Source organism: Raphanus sativus, unplaced genomic scaffold (assembly GCF_000801105.2).
Source record: "Raphanus sativus cultivar WK10039 unplaced genomic scaffold, ASM80110v3 Scaffold0374, whole genome shotgun sequence".
Taxonomy (NCBI): Eukaryota; Viridiplantae; Streptophyta; class Magnoliopsida; order Brassicales; family Brassicaceae; genus Raphanus; species Raphanus sativus.
Window position 1 is genome coordinate 9,015 of NW_026615694.1, and position 19,913 is coordinate 28,927.

The 19,913-nt window shown below is 36.0% G+C and overlaps 2 protein-coding genes and 1 long non-coding RNA gene across 6 annotated transcripts; 2 read left to right on the plus strand and 1 right to left on the minus strand.

Moving 5' to 3' along the window:
• The first annotated feature begins 928 nt into the window (after nucleotides 1–928).
• On the plus strand, nucleotides 929–4,392 carry LOC108862192 (polyadenylate-binding protein 2). The gene is made up of 19 exons (XM_018636248.2): nucleotides 929–1,036; nucleotides 1,117–1,164; nucleotides 1,243–1,304; nucleotides 1,393–1,584; nucleotides 1,676–1,752; nucleotides 1,847–1,870; nucleotides 1,948–2,005; nucleotides 2,147–2,196; nucleotides 2,275–2,481; nucleotides 2,570–2,593; nucleotides 2,675–2,762; nucleotides 2,859–2,926; nucleotides 3,014–3,131; nucleotides 3,211–3,290; nucleotides 3,387–3,410; nucleotides 3,483–3,641; nucleotides 3,706–3,909; nucleotides 4,000–4,023; nucleotides 4,129–4,392. Exons 1-19 carry the CDS (start codon nucleotides 991–993, stop codon nucleotides 4,241–4,243), a joined length of 1,668 nt encoding a protein of 555 aa, XP_018491750.1. The 5' UTR covers nucleotides 929–990; the 3' UTR covers nucleotides 4,244–4,392.
• A 3,507-nt stretch (nucleotides 4,393–7,899) lies between these two features.
• On the minus strand, nucleotides 7,900–14,012 carry LOC108833872 (uncharacterized). 2 transcript variants are annotated; one of them, XR_008939993.1, is made up of 13 exons: nucleotides 13,831–14,012; nucleotides 13,498–13,583; nucleotides 13,350–13,411; nucleotides 13,138–13,220; nucleotides 12,942–13,034; nucleotides 12,759–12,862; nucleotides 12,404–12,572; nucleotides 11,992–12,228; nucleotides 11,685–11,919; nucleotides 9,660–11,577; nucleotides 8,986–9,352; nucleotides 8,775–8,894; nucleotides 7,900–8,574 (listed from the first exon to the last, which is right to left on the minus strand). It is a non-coding gene; the product is annotated as an uncharacterized LOC108833872 (long non-coding RNA). The 2 variants fall into 2 exon arrangements; XR_001946769.2 differs by having other exon boundaries at nucleotides 12,657–12,862.
• A 1,848-nt stretch (nucleotides 14,013–15,860) lies between these two features.
• Nucleotides 15,861–19,129, plus strand: LOC108833871 (polyadenylate-binding protein 2). Of its 3 annotated transcripts, none has more exons than XM_056996817.1 (18): nucleotides 15,861–15,999; nucleotides 16,078–16,136; nucleotides 16,203–16,397; nucleotides 16,476–16,552; nucleotides 16,628–16,651; nucleotides 16,735–16,792; nucleotides 16,863–16,912; nucleotides 16,991–17,197; nucleotides 17,300–17,323; nucleotides 17,411–17,483; nucleotides 17,597–17,664; nucleotides 17,755–17,872; nucleotides 17,957–18,036; nucleotides 18,126–18,149; nucleotides 18,222–18,380; nucleotides 18,445–18,648; nucleotides 18,737–18,760; nucleotides 18,866–19,129. In XM_056996817.1, the coding sequence occupies exons 1-18, from the start codon at nucleotides 15,963–15,965 to the stop codon at nucleotides 18,978–18,980; spliced, it is 1,596 nt and encodes a 531-aa protein (XP_056852797.1). In that variant the 5' UTR covers nucleotides 15,861–15,962; the 3' UTR covers nucleotides 18,981–19,129. The 3 variants fall into 3 exon arrangements, with proteins under 3 accessions (XP_056852797.1, XP_056852798.1, XP_056852799.1); XM_056996818.1 differs by having other exon boundaries at nucleotides 15,867–15,999; nucleotides 16,224–16,397; XM_056996819.1 differs by lacking the exon at nucleotides 16,628–16,651 and having other exon boundaries at nucleotides 15,867–15,999.
• The last annotated feature ends 784 nt before the right edge of the window (nucleotides 19,130–19,913 follow it).

Here is a 19,913-nt window from a genome sequence, read left to right on the forward strand (position 1 = left end):
TTATTAGACAGAAATTTACTGGATTATCTATCCTACGGAACAAAGACAATCCTTATAATTCTCTTGCGAAGACTTATTGAGTGAATCTATTTTAAAACAAGCTCAAACTTGTGATGTTGTGTTTGATTCAATCTTTCTTATCGTTCACCAAAGTGAAAAAGACTAGCAAAAAGCATTTTATGTTCTTAAAAACATTGTCCAAAAAGTTTTGGCCATTGATAAAAGAAACATCAATCTTTTCTTCTTAGATTTAGAACAAAATAAACAATCAAAATAAACAATCAATCAAAATTATGTAAAAAACATAAATTCAAAGGTTTTTCGCCCAAAATTACTGTTTTTTTTTTTTTTTTTTTTTGATTAACCAGGTGGTTGACCCCTTCGGGACCCACCCACCTAGGTCCGGCGCCAGCCTGTGTCTGTACCGTTTAAGGCCCTGGACACGCCTCCCCTCCCCGCGAGTCGAACTCGGGTTGCCCCTCAGTGACCGAAGCCTGGGGTGTACCACTGGACTACGAGGTCCGGGTCCAAAATTACTGTTACTTCAACGTATACATGATTATATAAAAAACATTGTTGTATAGGTATAAAAAAATCCATCACATATAGATATTTAATTTGTCAATATTATATGTTTTAAATTTTAGATATATAAATAATGGGCAGAACGCGGGTCTGGTTAACTAAAAACGAATTTGGAAGAAGACAAATATGTACAATGACATCTCTCAACAAGTCAAGTGAACCGAACCGAACCTTTTCTTCAAAAACTGTGAAGGTTGATTTTATTCACGTTGACGTCAAAATCATCAGTGTTCTCGGTTCAGGTTAGATAGATAACCGAAATGTCCAAAAGTGAGCCGTAGATAGTGATGGTGGACATATAAACCCAAAAAAGTGAAAGCCCAAGCCCATAAAAATGATTTATGTTATAAAAAGCTCGTTCGTTCGAAGACCACTCACTAGGATTCCCTGTTTTAGCTGCTCTCCATGGCTACTTGTTCGAAGAAATCGGCCGCAGAAGCTAAATCATCGGGTAACAAAACAGTCTCTTACGATTGGTTTCTCAAATACTCAAACCTAGTCTCTCTGAAGAGGAGGTTTTTGATTTTACAGGCAAGCGAACGATGTCGGGCTCTGATTCGGAGCCAGCTAATTTATTTGGTAAGCGATATACTTACATCTACATTTTTACCAATAACAAATCTAACTCTGAAGAGGAACTTTGTTTGGTTTGTATAGTGAAGCGTAGTAAGCTGAAAGATGTTTTGGAGACCAAACCTATGATTCTGAAGAAACGTAAGGTAAGCTAAGATGCGTATGAATATTTGATTTTTTTGTTCTACTTTCGAGTCGCTGCTAACAACACACACACTTGAATTCTTCATTCAGGAGGAGGCTGTCGTAAAAAAGAAAACCATCTTGGTTCGCCGTCTCTCTAAGGTCGCTGGGGTAGCAGATATCATCGATTTCTTCAAAGATGTTGGACAAGTTGTTCGTATTCAGCTTGTTGTACACCACGGGTTCAGGAGGACTAGGCGATGTGGCTTTGTCGAGTTTGCTTCTTCTAACGAAGCAGACAATGTGAGAGAAAGAGTAGACTACTAGTTGTATTAAACAATTATTTAACCAAGATTTCTGATTTAAATCTTTTTTTTTTTTCTTAATATTGTAGGCTCTCCAAAAGATTAAATATTTGCACGGTTCTCAGAATTTTGCTCAGATTTCCCCTCATCAGTACATCATACCCAAGTAAGTTCATTTTCAATGTTAATATTTTAACCTGATTGCTATAGTTTTGTTGGATGCTATTACACAACTAACACTATTGTTTTTTTTTTATAAGGTATTGCAAAGATCACAAAGTCTGGTAAGAAGATTACATTCTTGATTATTTAATCTTCGAGGGTTACATGGAGAGATTACAGGGAGTTTTCCATATTTCAGGAACAAAGATTTCATTCTGCGAGTAGAAGATGAGAAACCTCTTCCTAATTTTGTTGAGGTACCTCTTCCTGTTATCTTCAAAATATGCCACAATTGACCCTTTATTTTGGGGGATGAATCTTCTGACGAGGCTGCTATGTTTTGTTAAGTCATTTTCTACTTAAGAGTCGGCCGTAACACACTTGCCTGTTAATTGCAGAATGTTCTCTTTGTTTCCAACCTCTCTCCTCAGACTAAATTATTTCATATGTAAGAGTACAAAAACCTTTAGTTTTCCGCTTCCATTGCCTGATATTTTGGATTACTTAAGCTCCGCCTTTTACACAGCATCGATCACTTCAGTCCTCTTGGACAAGTTGTTAGTGTTCGACTTGTTGTAAATCCCGAGGGCAAGCATGTAGGCTATGGCTTTGTGGAGCTTGGTTCTGCTTACCAAGCACATAAGGCGCTGGAAAAAATGAATGGTGAATATTTGCTGGATCACAAGATTTTTATTGATGTAGCCAAGCTGCCTCCCTACCGTCTCCTTCCCACGTAAATTTCTTTTCCAAGTAAATTTATTTGCTTGAGTTTTAACATCATTACAGCACAAGACTAAATGATTTTTTTTTTTGTTAATTAGGTACAACTTTGCAGAGAAGCTCTGGTAAGGGCATTTAACTATTTTTGGTGAAGCTTTTTTTTTTTGTATACATGGAGAGATCACTTCGGTTTCTCGAAATTTCAGTTACGAAGACTATCTTCGACGAGGGATCCTTGTGAGAGACGAAGATAAGACAGAAGAAAATGAGACAGAAGAAAGACTTTATCAAGAGGTAGGACTTTTGATGAAATTCACAAGAAACACAAGGCTACTTTTTACGTGTTTTCTCCTTAAGGTCATGCTAACACACTTGGCTGTTAAATTTCAGGCAGTTGCTGTAAGAACTAAGACGATCTTTGTCAGCAATCTCCCTCGCCCAACTAAAATTCAAGATCTGTAAGTAGCGCCTCTAACTTCTTCTTCTTCCGTTCTTGGAGCAAGTTTGTTTTTCATGACTAATATTACTCTCCTCCTTTTTGACAGCATCGATTTATTAAAAGATGTTGGAAAAGTTGTTCAAGTTCGACTTCTTATAGACTGTGAGGGCAACCAAATTGGCGATGGCGATGTTGTGTTCGCTTCTGCTGAAGAAGCAGAGAAGGTGAGAGAGTAATGATGTAAATTGTTCAAGCAGTAATTTAAAATACCACCATTGCTGATCAAGTCTTTTTATACTGTAGGCGTTAAAAAAGAAGTTTTTGCACGATCAAGGAATTTCTCTTTTATCGTCTGAGGGATTTCCAGACCCTCGGCATCCCAAGTAAATCAACACTCTTTGTAACTTGTTGCTTAATTTTTTTTTTACGCCATTAAAGAAGACCTAACATTAATATTATATTATTCTTTTGTTAATTAGGTATTGCATCGATCACAAAGTTTGGTAAGAGATTTAACTATTTGTAATTTATAGTGATGTTCTTTGTATACCTCACACTGATTTTTGATCATCCAGGTACGAAGACTACCTTGGACGAGAAAACCGTCTGATCGAAGATGATGATGTAGTGGAGGAAGGATTTGATGAAACTCATGATTTTGCTGAGGAAGTAGCCATAAGAAAAAAGACACTCTTCGTTTACAATATCCCTCCCGGAATACGAACATATAATCTGTAAGTAGTAGCACTTTTAATTTCATCTTGAACATGACTGATATTTTGCCCTCCACATTTACAGCTTTGATTACTACAAAAATGTTGGACATGTTTGTCGTGTTCGACTTGTTGTGAACCGCGAGGGTGATCATGTGGGCTGTGGCTTTGTTGAGTTTGCTTCTGCTGAGGAAGCAATGACAGCGTTGCTCTTCTACCAGAGGAGTAGTAGAGCTCTGCAAATTCTCTCCGACGTGGTTGAGATGGCTCCATACCCTATCCGACCCAAGTATAAATTGTTTCTCTAATTTGTGTTTGTTATACAGCTTTCTTTAAGGTCGTTACTAATACTATTAGTCTTGTCTTGTTGTTGATTTAGGTACATGCGTGCAGAGAAGCTCTGGTAAGAGATTTTATTATCATTTGCCTTATTAGTTTCTTCAGCACATTGGGTTAAAGCTTTTTCACTGTTATGCATGGAGAGATAACTATTTGTCAATATTTCCAGGAACGAAGAGTACCTTCGACAAGAAAGCCTTCGGACAGAAGAAGATTATCTGGAGAGACAGGAGGTAACCGAATTATTCTGCGGTAAGAAGAAAACCTTCTCTGATGATGACTGATGGAAGAAGATGAAGAAGCTATCTGGTGTTTTAAACTTATGATACAATGCAAGAAGCTATTTGGTGTTTTTAACTTATGATACATTCTTAGGTTCTAGTTAATTTATTGTGTCGATGAATCTATGTTAAAATATGATTAACTTGTGATGTTTTGGTGGGTGGTCAAAGCGAAAAAGACTAGTGGTAGAACATTTAGATTAGTTTATTAGTGGCGCCTAGTCTTATATGATCTAAGCACATGCTACAATTAAAAAAAAATGTCTAGAAACACAAGCACGTATGAATTGAATTGTCGTTTATTTTCACTGCAGATGAGCGTCAAAACAGATCTTCTCTACCGCATGGGTTTGTAAGGCAGTCCTTGCCTATTCCATGGCCTTGGCCTCTGCAGATAACAAAAATCGACTTAGATTCGACATAGTATGATTTCTAGAGGGTAGAAAGCGGATATAATCACATGGAAACGAGAGAGGACAAGGAAGAGCACGAGGTTCTTTGGTACTAGAGGTAACACTTGCGAGCAGAGCTATAACGAAAACCAACAAAAAGATGAAAAAGAATTAAGAGACTAGAGGCAGGAAAAGTAGTAGATAGTTAGATAAAGTATGCCAGAAGAGAAAACACATTAGTTCATATCTGAGTATGATCGGCACATCAAGACATGAGAACAAAAAGACAGAGCACCATACACCATCTCAACTTGTGACAGTAAAAAAGAAGGTACAGATAAGAAGGATCAACCAAAATAAGTCTGCAGTTCACTGAATAAGATCTGATTCTGATGAATAAAAGCACCAAAGAACTGATTCTGATGAATAAAAGCACCAAGAACAAGAAACTGCAAACAGAGTATTACCCAAACATTGACAATAGTCTGATGATCCCCAGCGCCCGCCCTGAACTTGGATTTGCAGTTGTCCGAGGAACAGGTCCTGATGCACAAGAGTGTGGTCAGTAAACTCTTATCTCATTTGCATAGTTTTGCAGATTGCGAAGAAGATATAGGCTCCACAACAAGATCATGATCCTACATAGCAGTATAAGCACCTCAGATTCAGCAAAGAAATTTGAATTTATTCAGTAGAAGTAACATCTAAATCGAGCAACTGCAACACACATTAAACCCCACTAAGATTCAAAGTTCACAAAGACTCTCCAAGTAAGTACTACGAACGCAAATTCAAGAGTGTAAAAGAGGGAAGATAGCACGGACCACGTAGGCGTTGGCAGAATTATCGAGCGTCGTTTCGATTCGCGTTTTGTTTGGTCCTTGGGAATCCGACGTCGTTTTTAGATTGAAAAGGCTCCAAATCTCTTTATTTCTCCCACATCGCTTACTTCAACTCTTTTCCTTTGGTTTATATATCAAATGTGTACGATGATGGTGTGTCCGACAAATGATGATTGGTCATCTCTGTTTACCAAAGCGAAGGCATTAATTGCCACTTTGAGCACAAAAATACCATCATCGTCTGATGTGGGACCCCCCCCCCCCCAACCTCCCTTTTTTTCTTTTTTTTTTTTCAAAATAATTTTTTTTTAGGTTTAATAATAGTAATCTATATATATAAAGAGTGAGTTACCAAATAGAACACTTTATTCTCTTTTTTAACAATTTAAGACACTTGTTGCTGGACAGACACTTATTTGATGTGCTGTTTTTATTTGTGACCGAAATATCTCTCGTTGATGAATCTGACACAAGGAAAGAGTGAGACAGAGAGAAAAGAGTGGCGTTTTGTGTATAGATAGTGGGACCACTTTGTTTCTATCTTTTGTTATTGTTATTATTATTTAGTTTACCTCTTAATATTGTATTTTTTCTTTATTTTAAATTTAATATTATATATAACAAATCTATTGATGTAATAAATGATATATTTTTTATTCTCTATAATTTGATATCCATTTTGATATATTTTCTTGTTATGTTTTGAAATCTATACATCAAAATTATAAAAGAAAAGTGGACAAAAGAAATATTACACTTTGATTATGTGTATCCACAAGATGACTAAGAAGCCATCCACAAAAATATGTCAATATATAAAAAACAATTTTAGGAATTAGATGTTTTGTGGACAAAGCATTATTGGATATATATGTTGTGGATAGATAAAAATATGGGTTAATTAATTGTGAGCACATAAAATATATATAAATTGTAAACACATATTTTCATACATTTTGTGTAATTATATAGAAACTTGTGTACGAATGAATTATATAAAATTTCAAATCCGAAAAAGTTGAAAATGAATTTTGTGATCAGATGTTTTGTGAGAAAGAAAAATTGAAAAAAAATCGTTGAGAAGCCATCCACAAAAATATATCGATGTATAAAAAAACAGTTTTATGAATTAGATGTTTGGTGGACAAAAAATTAGTGGATATAGATGTTGTGGATAGATAAAAATATCCCCTATATATTAATCCTGGAACATTACAACATGTTTTGTAGCCACGTGTCATCACTAGGATGATTCTCAGAAATCCTTAGAAAAATATGTTGGTCCATATAAATATATATTATACTTTTTATTAAACTAATTATCATATTAATTAGTAGTCTTAATTTTTTTCCTTAAATAAAAGCTACGTAAGTTTCCTTAAATAAAAGCTACGAAATTACCTAATATGATTAATGTATATATGATAATTAATGATTACAAATAAAATATTTGATAAAAAAATTTGTATCCTCTACATTTTATTTTAATTAATATTATAAAAAAATCACTTAAACATATTTAAAAAAATAGATTTTTCATATATGTTATATTTTTAAATTTTTAAAACGTCTATAAATTACCAAAAATTGTAAGATGTTATTAAGATGATATTTTTTAGAACGGAACCTGATCCGAAACGAAATATTTTGGATATCGAATATATCGAAACCAGATTTATATACTTAAATATATTAATTATTTTTAGAATTTAATATCTAAAAAATATACAAAATATACAAAATATATAAAATGTTATTAAGTTGTCCAAAATACTTGAAAATATTTACAAATAGTTAAAAATACATGATTAAAATTGTTAAATGATATTCAAAATACCAATACTTCAAATATCTATTGATTTCTTATCCGAATATTGAAACTAACCAAATTTTATGTTAAGTTTAAGTATTTTAGCTTGCATTATACACATTTATATGTTATAAATAATTTTTTATTTTTATATTTTGAGAAATTTAAAGTATATATGAATTTTACTTTTTAAAAATAAAATGAGTTATCTGAGTCCAAACCCAAACCGAATTCGTAGATCCGAACCGGATCGAACTCACAAAAAATCGAAACATAACTGAACCGAACCAAATCAAACTGAACCAAAATGTATCCGAATGTCCACCCCATATCAAATGTAAAAAAAAAATCTTGATAACAAGATGCATTCTAATTGTAATATTTCAATACAACATATTTTAAAAAAATCATCCCGCGCATGGCGCGGGTTATCATCTAGTGGGTTAATTAATTGTGAACACATAAATTATATATAAATTGTGAACACATATTTTCATACATTTTGTGAAATTATATAGAAACTTGTGTACGTATGAGTCATATAGAATTTCAAATTTTGTGAAATTTTCATACATTTTGTGAACATTTAGATTAGTTTATTAGTGGAGCCTAGTCTTATATGATCTAATGCACATGCTACAATTAAAAAAAAAAGTCTACTGTACTAACTTATAGTTACAAACATATACGTTAAATAGATTATGTAATCATAAAATCTGGTTGCACAATCTAAGTGCTCGTGTGAAATATCACGAGACTCAAATACGAGCAAGTTAAACTCATTTTGCAGCAAACACACATACTCCAAGCGTAATCTAAGATTCCGACACAAAAGTCACAACAGAACTCGTCTTGAAATGCTGTATGAGTGCTTCCATCGCTGCCGTTTCACCGTATGTTAAGCAAGGCCAAGATCCTAGCAACCCACTCCGTGTTTCTTTGCTGTTTGTTTTGACTTCTTAAGCCCCGATGGATGGTAAGAAGATAAGCACCCTTTTCTTGGCCTGTTCCCATGTTCCCGTTTCCTGGGTTACTGACAGGGACAGTTAGAGCACTTTGTGCAGCGCTGATGCTGTCACCTTCGTTTGCTTCAAGAGTCAAAACTCTCCACAATTAAGAGAATCCCTTCGGCTGGCTCCAGTAGCATCCACACAAGATGCCCTCCTAGCTTTTTTTAAGAAGTAAGCTTAAAGCTCCTCGCCTGCTCTCTCTAATCTTGCAGCAGTGGTTTAGGAGATCAAGAACTGCAACCACCTCTTCTTCGTTGGATTTGCAGTCATCTCGCAAACTCTGTAAAGCCAGCAATGTAAATTCAATTAGCAAACTCAAACAGTTTCTTCGGATTACACTACATTTATAAACTATTCTTGTTTTGAGCACCTCTACCCTGTATCCAAAACGGCACAAGGACAATAAGGTCTACCCTAGTGTGTGATTAAAGAGCAATGAGAGGAAATAAATCATTTCCTTTCTGGTATAAGAATTTTTACCTTGATCATCGTATCAATTAAAATTTACAGACCACCATATTCTCCAACTGCACCTGCTATTGCAAACTCAATCTCTGGGTCTTGCACCATATTCCTCACCTTCTTCCAATTTTTCCAGCGCTTTCATAGAAACACGAGATCACTAGATTTTTACGGGGCCTAAACAGTAAGTAAAGGCAAGCAAACCCCAAAGCCAGAAAAAGTCACGAACCTGAAGTATGTATGTCACATTCATGGGAGGACAATGGAGCTGCATTTGAAACTAGCAGTGCCGAGTTGGTCAGCGAAGTAGAAGACTGATTTGATTTCTTCCAACCAGCTCAGGTCTATTGAAATAATGTTTCCTGCAACAAGCAACTCCATGCTGCCATATAGTCATCTTCCAGTACATTTAACAGGCGACAAATCTTGTTTTAAACATCCCGCATCAGTGGACCAATCTCAGCACTTGAATATGGACTTTTCGTCATTGATCCCCGAATAAACTCCTCTTGCGTGTGTGCCCTGTTCGGGATCAGCATATACACAGCCTCGGGTTTCGATGGGCAGATCAAATTACAAAGCTGCTCAAGGATAAACTGCAGTTACAATTGAAATGTCAGATAACTGGTCAAAGATATATAATGCTAATTAGGAAATAAAACTTCGATAACTCCAAGTGATGAATGTGAAGATCGTTTCTAGGAAACGAATTTTGAAACCATATCAGCTACATAGGCTGTGCAACATATTCCTAAGTCAGACTACGTGTATTTAAAAATACTCTCATCCACAAGTCTTAAAAGACGAATATAAGATCCCCATATTGTAAAGTGACGAACATCTCATCCACAAAGAATCATAAATTTCGAAAATGCTAATGGTCAGAATAATATTTCTTCTTACCAAGCAGGTACGTCCTTTTTTCTCTACCGCATGGGTTTGTAAATCCAGAAACACATGCACGGATGAATTGTCGTATATTTTCACTGATTTCAAGCAAAAGACCGTCAAGATCATCATCTTTTAGGAGTGCGTTACAGTCATTTATAAGCGCCTAGGCGAGCTTTGGGCAGAGAGTAAACTAGCCAGCGTGCACACCTCTGACCAAATAGATTGATAACATGCACTAAGAATTAGCTCTGTGACCCAAGACCCGAGGTCAAATGCCTGTAAAACCACCTTTAGATGGCGCCTGCTAGTGCGTCGCTTCCACCTAAGTGCAAATTTAAGTGCCAAGAAATCTGATCTGTGGGTTCTAGCCTGAGAGGCTTTGTATTGCCACCTCACAAAGTCGAGATATGATGCCCCTTTCTCCCATTCCAAATAACTCACAAGCTGAGTATCTAGCGTCTTCTGAGATATATCCGAGTTATTATCTTCGGTTTCTGACGAACACTTTAAGACGCCGGGAGCTTTCTCATCCTTTTCTTGCACTGTGGGAGCAGTTTTTCCTATCACTATTTCTTTCTCTGACGTATCTGATTTTGGAGGTGTGCACGCCACAGAAATGATCTGAAGGCAAAGAAGAATTACGTGCTCTGATATCGCAGGATGTTTAGAACCCAATTAAATGGAAGAAAATAATAGCTGAAAAACAAGGCACAGCAGTCTTGACTCTAAGAATTCATCAGTGAGAGAGCATACTTCTGAAAGCACCAACATCTCCTCACGAGTGGCGAGCGCAATGTCCATGGAACGATGGTGTTCAAGGCAGTACATTATTTTCTTCTGTACCAGATTGTTTAACTCACTGCCTGCATTCAGATCACCCTCCAAGAAAACTCCTAGAGCTGCCCTAGCTTGAGCACGGGATGTTTACGGACCTTGGTAAACATTGTTTCCAAACAACTCAGACAAGATACCAGCTGCAACAAGTTGTTTCCTAGATCTTGGATGCTTCGACAGCATTTGAAGAATCTCAAGACATTGAGTGAAAAATGTAGTGGCACAACCGTAACAATTGTTTGGGGTCTTTGAAACCACATATCTTGAAGCACCAGATGAAAAGTTTGAATTTATGTGATGGAGGTAACTCATCAGAGCTCGGCGAAGTCCCTGGCAGTGTTTGTGCACTTTTGCTGACAGAATTTAAAGCAGCTTTGCACTTCTCACCATACAGTACACCCAAAAAGTGTGACTTTGCAGTTTATCTTGCATGAGGGACGAGGCAACGATGCCATCATTTGCTGGACAGTGTCCTTGTGTTGTGAATCCATTTCAGTTTCACCAATGCTTGATACTATCTTGAGAAGCGGCTTCTTGAAGCCTAAGAGTTGCTGACATCTCCTGTGAGCGTTTTCAGACTAAGCCTCTATAGCAGCCAATCCCATCTTCATATCGTCTGCCATTTTCCATATTATCAAATATGAAACTTGATTTTGCCATGAAGTTGAACTCTAACCTCCCATACTTGCTATAACCACAGTCGTTGCACATCACAAGAAAGAAACCAAATTTTCGCAGTTGATGATGCGTCATTGCCTGCACTGATAAGCATTCTGATGACAGTTGCTGCAGATACCATGATTATCAGTAAACCGGTCGACTGCATCGAGGGCATTGCATTGGCTCAAGAGATAACGTCTGAAGATTCTCTTCTTGACCTTAACATCATATATATCTATCTGGACACATAACAGATGGATGAATAAAATGGAAGGTGAGCTTTTCCTGGCTGCATTGAAAAGATCTCTGATTCCTGGCAGCGCCTCTTCCAACAGAACAACCTCAACATTCTCCTCAAATCGGTGTTGATACAGATTGGACTCGAACCTTCCTTGGAGCAAAACACCTTTGAGACAGAACCACCTCGCTACGAAGTCTGAGTAAAGGAACAAGGGAACAGCTGTTAACCTCAGGAACAAGTAACATGAGTAGATTAAGATCACTCTGTTGACATTCTTTCTCAAAACAAATTTGAAATCTTACAGTGATGTGTTAAGATACCACCTCCTTCTTAGTATATGGACAGTGGAGCAGCCATCACAGCAGTATTGAACAGATGAAGTTATAGAGTCCTCTTCAATCATGATGACATGTGTATTTCCACCGGCTGTTCTGCTAGGAGCCGGAGGAGTTGTAACATTGTATACCAATTCATCTGTTGTCAACATCGTTTTGCTTTGGCAAAGAAACCTGAAGTAACCTTGATGATATTGCTAAGCTGTAAAAAAAAACTAGTTAGCAGACTGGTGCATGTCTAATAAACAGAATACAATGAACATAAAGAACACACCTGCTGGATGTTTGCACAGACTCATTAGGAGATAATATAAGTGCTTTCAGTAACTGAACAGCAGGAGCTACAGAATGAACCCCTTTATCCTTTCCTTGAGATGCCAAACACTCAGCATAGCTATAGATTAGTTCAACGGAGGACATCACGATAATGTTCATAGTTGGTGTATCAAGTGGCTCCGTATCCAAAATTCCCCATAGCACTTGCATCAGATTATCCACTACAGTTAAGAACCTACAAAACAAACATATTTCATATAAGCCAAGTGAGATCAAATGAAGACGAAAATTGTGAGAAAAACGTCGCTCCTGTTACCTTATACAAGGGTAAACGAAACAAAATCGTGTTTGAACTACACATGCAAATAGATAGACAGCAAACAGTAACAGTAACAGAAAGGCATATATACCTTTCATCTCCAGAAAGAACGAGAAAGTGGGTTTATAGGTCAAAGCTATTTTAGACACCATCCGCATCTGAGCACTAAGCTCTTCAACAATCGATCCTCCAGTACCAGAGATGCCCAATCTTGAAGAGGTGACCTTGACCACTCCAAGAAGTCGCATGGTGTCTTCAACCTATACCAACAGATAAATCAATGTCAAAGACAACAGATCATATTTAAGGCATATCTACGCAACTGAGAATGGAATATCAGTTACGGATGTTGCGTCTGAGCTGAGCCGACCCACAAGGGAACTTCCATCATGATAGGATATAAAAAGCAGTAGATATGTCGGAGAGAAATAGACAGATGAACACACAGAGATGTGAAGTGACAAATGTAAGGCAGTAGATGAAATCTTCTGCTCCCACAACTGATTTGAAAACAGACTTGCAGTCCTTGCCTATTCCATGGCCTTGGCCTCTGCAGATAACAAAAATCGACTTAGATTCGAAATAGTATGGTTTCTAGAGGGTAGAAATCGGACAATCACATGGCTTACCCCGTAAACTAGCACGCAGTTCCCATGAAAGATAGACGATATAGCACTATTGGAGAGGTTCTTTGGTACTAGAGGTAACACTTGCGAGCACAGCTAATAACGAAAAAAAAAAAAAAAAAAGATGAAATAGATTAAGAGACTAGACGCAGGAAAAGTAGTTAGATAAAGTATGCCATTGCCAGAGGAGAAAACGCACTAGTTCATATCTGAGTATAATAGGGCACATCAAGACATGAGAACAAAAAGACATAGCACCATCATCATCATCTCAACTTGTGACTGTAAAAAAAGAAGGTACAGATAAGAAGGATCAACCAAAATAAGTCTGCAGTTCACAGAATAAGAACTGATTCTGATGAATAAAAGCACAAACAACAAGAAACTGCAATGGGGAAAACAGAGTATTACCCAAACATTGACAGAAAACTGAATAGTCTGATGATCCCCAGCGCCCTGAACTTGGATTTGCCCTGATGCACAAGAGTGTGGTTAGTAAACTCATCTCATATAGCATAAATTGAAAGTTGACTAAATCAGAAAAGAGAAAGAAGTCCACCGTGAGCGAGCTTGTTCATTTGCATTGGTAGATGATGGTCTTGCAGATTGCGAAGAAGATATAGGCTCCACAACAAGATCAGGATCCTACATAGCAGTATAAGCACTTGAGATTCAGCAGCAAAGAAATTGAATTATTCAGCAGAAGGAACATCTAAACTTCAAATCGTAAATCGAGCAACTGCAACACACACACACATTAAACCCTAAGCCCTAAGATTCAAATTTCACAAAGACTCTCCTCCACAAGTAAGTAGCTCACACAGATCAAACTCGAACTCACAGTACTACGAACGCAAATTCAAGAGTGTAAAAGAGGGAAGATAGCACGGACCACGTAGCCGTTGGTAGAATTTTCGAGCGTCGTTATCGTACTCGCCGTCGCCGCCGCAATCTTCTTCAATCGCCGGAGAGATTCGATTCGACCTTTCTGCCTTCTGTTTGGTCCTACGACGACGTTTTGTATTGAAAAGGAACAAAAAAGCTCTCAAAAACTCATCACTTTTCTCCCACATCGGTTACTTCAACTCTCTCCGTCGGGTATATATATCGAATAGATGTGTGGACTGGTTGTCCATAAATGATGATTGGTTCCCTTGCCTGACTAGGAAGGCTTCTCTAAGCCCTACTGTTGACCCCCCCCCCCAACTTTTTTGTTTCTTTAAACTTTTTACAAATTATAAAATAAATTTCAAATTATTAAAACCCAAACAACGCTACTAATTACCGATAACAAATATTTTATATACTCATCTAAAACTAAAAATTATGACATGTGCCAATTAAAACATGATAATATTCTCTTTTTTTGAATTCTACATCCATTTCTAATAAGCTCCAAAATAGATCTCAGTCCTTCTCAATAAATCCATAAAACGTGATCCGATTCTTCGAATTCGGATCGAGATTATTAGAATGCAAACACTACTGAAAATAAATATTATACTGATCTAAAACTAAAATTACAACATGTGCCAATTAAAAATATGCAATTACAATGATAATATTCTCTTTCCTTAAATTCTATATCCACTTCTAATAGGCTACAAAATAGATCTTAATCCTTCTCAATAAATTCATAAAATGTGATCCGATTCTTCGAATTACCAAACGTATAGCATTCCCAAGCGTTTGGCCCCAATGACTTTTTCTTTTTATCTTTGAGAAAAATATACTATGCCTTCGCCCTCAAAATTATGAACATGACACTTCAATTTCGATATGAAATGTTTTTAATTTTCTTTTTTATAATCGTAACAACATAAAAATAAATCTCTTAACCAAAATATCATGACAGTATTATATGTACATCATTTAGATTCTCGTTTTATTTAATGTTCCTATGAACTTTCGTTTTCTGTATATAATGTTTTACAGAATATACCTTATAAAATGAATTTTAAATTATTAGAGTGTAAATGTTATTAATACTGAAAATGTACATTATATGACTTAAAAACTATATGTTGTTTATTTATATTCTAAAAGAATAATACACTGAATTACTGTTCTTATGAGTTTTATTAATGCTATAGATGTACTTTTCAATTAATTTTATTTTTCTATTGCTATATGTTTTTATCTTTTAAAACTAATTATTTCAATATAATTAAATATTTGTTTAGGACTAATTGTTTCACTAATATTTTAATCAACAATTAATTTCATATTTTATGCAACAATTAATTTTAAAAATATTTATATAATGTTTTTTAATTTCTTTTTTTTTTCATCATTTCAATAATATTTCTAAAATGCAAAGTTGATAAAATATGCATGTATTTCAAGAATATTTTAATTCGCAATTAATTTCAAGATTAAAAGTAATAAAATATTTATATAAAACAGTGAAAAAAGCATTTTATAAGTTCAGTACTTTACTCCATTTTCATTTTCAGGTCAAAGCTAGCGATTGATTCTCATGTGAGAGACATTTGGATAAAGTTCAAACAATTTGTCAATGTTCCACGTAAATAATCATGTCAGAAGGTACATTATTTGAAACATCATTTAAGCAACAAGAAGAAGCGCATACATTTGCCCACAATTAAATAATGTTTCCTTGTGATCAAAATGATCAACTGAGAAACAACTTTTATAAGATTTGCTTAAATGAACCCACAAAGCGAAGTTAGGTCAAGTCAATACGCAAAGATTTCTAGTAAGGTAAATAATCAACATCAATCTGAATCGCTTTTAATCCTCTTGCTCGCCTCTGCAACACAACCAAATCACACACGTTAGATAACCGAAAGTGAGGCCCATAGAAAGCGATGATGGACATATAAACCCAAAAGTAATGAAAGCCCAGCCCATAAAAATGATTTATTTTATAAAAAGCTCGGTGCTAGTCCGAAGATCACTAGGGTTCCTTGTTTTAGCTCTGCTCACAATTGATTTATCATCGCAAACCTAGTCTCTTACTTGTCTGAAGAGGAGGTTTTTGATTATACAGGCAAGCGAACGATGTGGGGCTCTGATTCGAAGCCAGCTAATTTATTGGGTAAGCGATATACTTACATCTACATTTTTACCAATAACAAATTTAACTCTGAAGAGGAGCTTTGTTTGGTTTGTATAGTGAAGCGTAAGCTGAAAGATGATTTGGTGACCAAAGCTATGATTCTGAAGAAACATAAGGTAAGCTAAGATGCGTATGAATATTTGATTTTTGTCCAAGTGCTGACACACTTGAATTCAATTCAGGAGGAGGTTGTCGTAAAAAAGAAAACGATCTTGGTTCGCGGTCTCTCTAAGGACGCTGGGATAGCAGATATCATCGATTTCTTCAAAGATGTTGGACAAGTTGTTGTTCGTGTTCAACTTGTTGTTCACCACGGTTTCAGGAAGACTAGAAAATATGGTTTTGTTAAGTTTGCTTCTTCTAACGAAGCAGAGAAGGTGAGACTAGTTGTATTAAACAACTATTTAACCAAGATTTCTGATTTAATATTTTCTTTTTCTTTTTTAATATTGTAGGCTCTCCAAAAGATTAAAAATTTGCCCGGTCCCCAGACTTTTGCTCAGATTTTCCCTTATGTGCACATCATACCCAGGTAAGTTCAATTTTCCATGATTGCTATAGTTTTGGATGCCATTACACAACTAACACTATTGTTTTTCTTTATAAGGTATTGCAAAGATCACAAAGTCTGGTAAGAAGATTACATTCTTGATCATTTACTCTTCGAGGGTTACATGGAGAGAGATTTACACGGTCTTTTCTTTCATATTTCAGGAACAAAGATTTCATCCTACGAGAAGAAGATGACACACCTCCTCCCAAGTTTGTTGAGGTACCTGTTATCTTCAAAAATTTGCCCCTTAGAGTCGGCCCTCCTAACACTCTTGCCTGTTAAATTGCAGAACGTTCTCTTTGTTTCCAACCTCTCTCCTCAGACTAAAGTATTTCATATGTAAGAGTACAAAAACCTTTAGTTTTCCGCTTCCATTGCCTGATATTTTGGATTACTTAAGCTCCGCCTTTTACACAGCATCGATTACTTCAGTCCTCTTGGACAAGTTGTTAGTGTTCGACTTGTTGTAAATCCCGAGGGCAAGCATGTAGGCTATGGCTTTGTGGAGCTTGGTTCTGCTTACCAAGCACATAAGGCGCTGGAAAAAATGAATGGTGAATATTTGCTGGATCACAAGATTTTTATTGACGTAGCTAAGCTGCCTCCCTACCGTCTCCTACCCGAGTAAATTTCTTTTCCAATTGTCTTTGTTTCTCTAATTTATTTGCTCGAGTTTTAACATCATTACTGAAGACTGAATGGTATATATTTTTTTTTGTTAATTAGGTACAACTTTGCAGAGAAGCTCTGGTAAGGGGATTTAACTATTTTTTTGGTGAAGTTTTTTTTTCTTCTTTGTATACATGGAGAGATCACTTTGGTTTCTCGAAATTTCAGTTACGAAGACTATCTTCGCCGAGGGATCCTTGTGAGAGACAAAGATGAGACAGGAGAAAGACTTTATCAAGAGGTAGGACTTTTGATGGAAACTCTCAAGAAACATAACTTTTTCCATGAGGGCTACTTTTTGTGTGTTTTCTTCTTTAAAGTCATGACGCTAACACACTTGGCTGTTAAATTCAGGCAGTTGCTGTAAGAAATAAGACAATCTTTGTCAACAACCTCTCTCCCCCAACTAAAATACAAGATCTGTAAGTAGTGCCTTTAATTCCTCTTCCGTTATTGGAGCAAGTTTTTTTTTTCTTTTCATGACTAACATTTACTATCCTCCTTTTTGACAGCATCGACATATTAAAAGATGTCGGAAAAGTTGTTAATGTTCGACTTCTTATAGACTGTGAGGGCAACCAAACTGGCGATGGCTATGTTGAGTTTGCTTCTGCTGAAGAAGCAGAGAAGGTGAGAGTAAATGACTTCAAAATTATTTTAACTAGTTATTCTAAGTAGTACCACCATTGCTGATTAAGTCTTCTTATACTGTAGGCGTTGGAAAAGAAGTATTTGGACGATCAAGGAATTTTTCTTTTTTCGGCTGATAGTTTGCCAGAGTTTCAGCATCCCAAGTAAATCAACACTTGTTGCTAATTTTTTTTTTACTCCATTAAAGAAGACCTAACATTATTATTATTATTATTATTTTTTGGTGAATTAGGTATTGCATCGATCACAAGGTTTGGTAAGAGATTTAACTATTTGTAATTTAAAGTGATGTTCTTGGTATAGATCACACTGATTTTTGATGATCCAGGTACGAAGACTACCTTGGACGAGAAAACCGTCTGATCGAAGATGATGATGTAGTGGAGGAAGGATTTGATGAAACTCATGATTTTGCTGAGGAAGTAGCCATAAGAAAAAAGACACTCTTCGTTTACAATATCCCTCCCGGAATACGAACATATAATCTGTAAGTAGTAGCACTTTTAATTTCATCTTGAACATGACTGATATTTTGCCCTCCACATTTACAGCTTTGATTACTACAAAAATGTTGGACATGTTTGTCGTGTTCGACTTGTTGTGAACCACGAGGGTGATCATGTGGGCTGTGGCTTTGTTGAGTTTGCTTCTGCTGAGGAAGCAATGACAGCGTTGCTCTTCTACCAGAGGAGTAGTAGAGCTCTGCAAATTCTCTCCGACGTGGTTGAGATGGCTCCATACCCTATCCGACCCAAGTAAATTGTTTCTCTAATTTGTGTTTGTTATACAGCTTTCTTTAAGGTCGTTACTAATACTATTAGTCTTGTCTTGTTGTTGATTTAGGTACATGCGTGCAGAGAAGCTCTGGTAAGAGATTTTATTATCATTTGCCTTATGAGTTTCTTCAGCACATTGGGTTAAAGCTTTTTCACTGTTATGCATGGAGAGATAACTATTTGTCAATATTTCCAGGAACGAAGAGTACCTTCGACAAGAAAGCCTTCGGACAGAAGAAGATTATCTGGAGAGACAGGAGGTAACCGAATTATTCTGCGGTAAGAAGAAAACCTTCTCTGATGATGACTGATGGAAGAAGATGAAGAAGCTATCTGGTGTTTTAAACTTATGATACAATGCAAGAAGCTATTTGGTGTTTTTAACTTATGATACATTCTTAGGTTCTAGTTAATTTATTGTGTCGATGAATCTATGTTAAAATATGATTAACTTGTGATGTTTTGGTGGGTGGTCAAAGCGAAAAAGACTAGTGGTAGAACATTTAGATTAGTTTATTAGTGGCGCCTAGTCTTATATTATTTAAGCACATGCTACAATTAAAAAAAAAAGTCTACTGTACTAACTTATAGTTACAAACATATACGTTAAATAGATTATGTAACCATAAAATCTGGTTGCACAATCTAAGTGCTCATGTGAAATATCACGAGACTCAAATACGAGCAAGTTAAACTCGTCTTGAAATGCTGTATTAGTGCTTCCATCGCTGCCGTTTCACCGTATGTTAAGTAAGGCCAAGATTCTAGCAACCCACTCCGTGTTTCTTCGCTGTTTGTTTTGACTTCTTAAGCCCCGATGGATGGTAAGAACATAAGCACCCTTTTCTTGGCCTGTTCCAGTTTAAACTTACTAGAGTGGATTGATTGTTTACACACTGTTGGATGGCAAGAAGGCATTGTTCTTGTGGATGAAGAGAAATATACAGAACCTAAAATAGAAGAGGTATTTATTTATTTGAGCCAATTATATTTTCGTCTCTGTTTTATAACTTCGTTATTGTTAATATGTTTTCTCCTCTCTCTCAGAAACTTGTAATTAATTATATGAAGAAATAATTGAGCCTTGCATGTAAATGAAATCAAAAGAATGTTGTTGAATTTTTTGAAAGGTAGACTGATGAAGTCCTTCATTGTTTGACTAGAAAGATTATTCTCTCATTGGTATTATTGGTTAATTAAAAACGAATTTGGAATGTCAGGCCATGAACGAGCAAGAAGTTGTG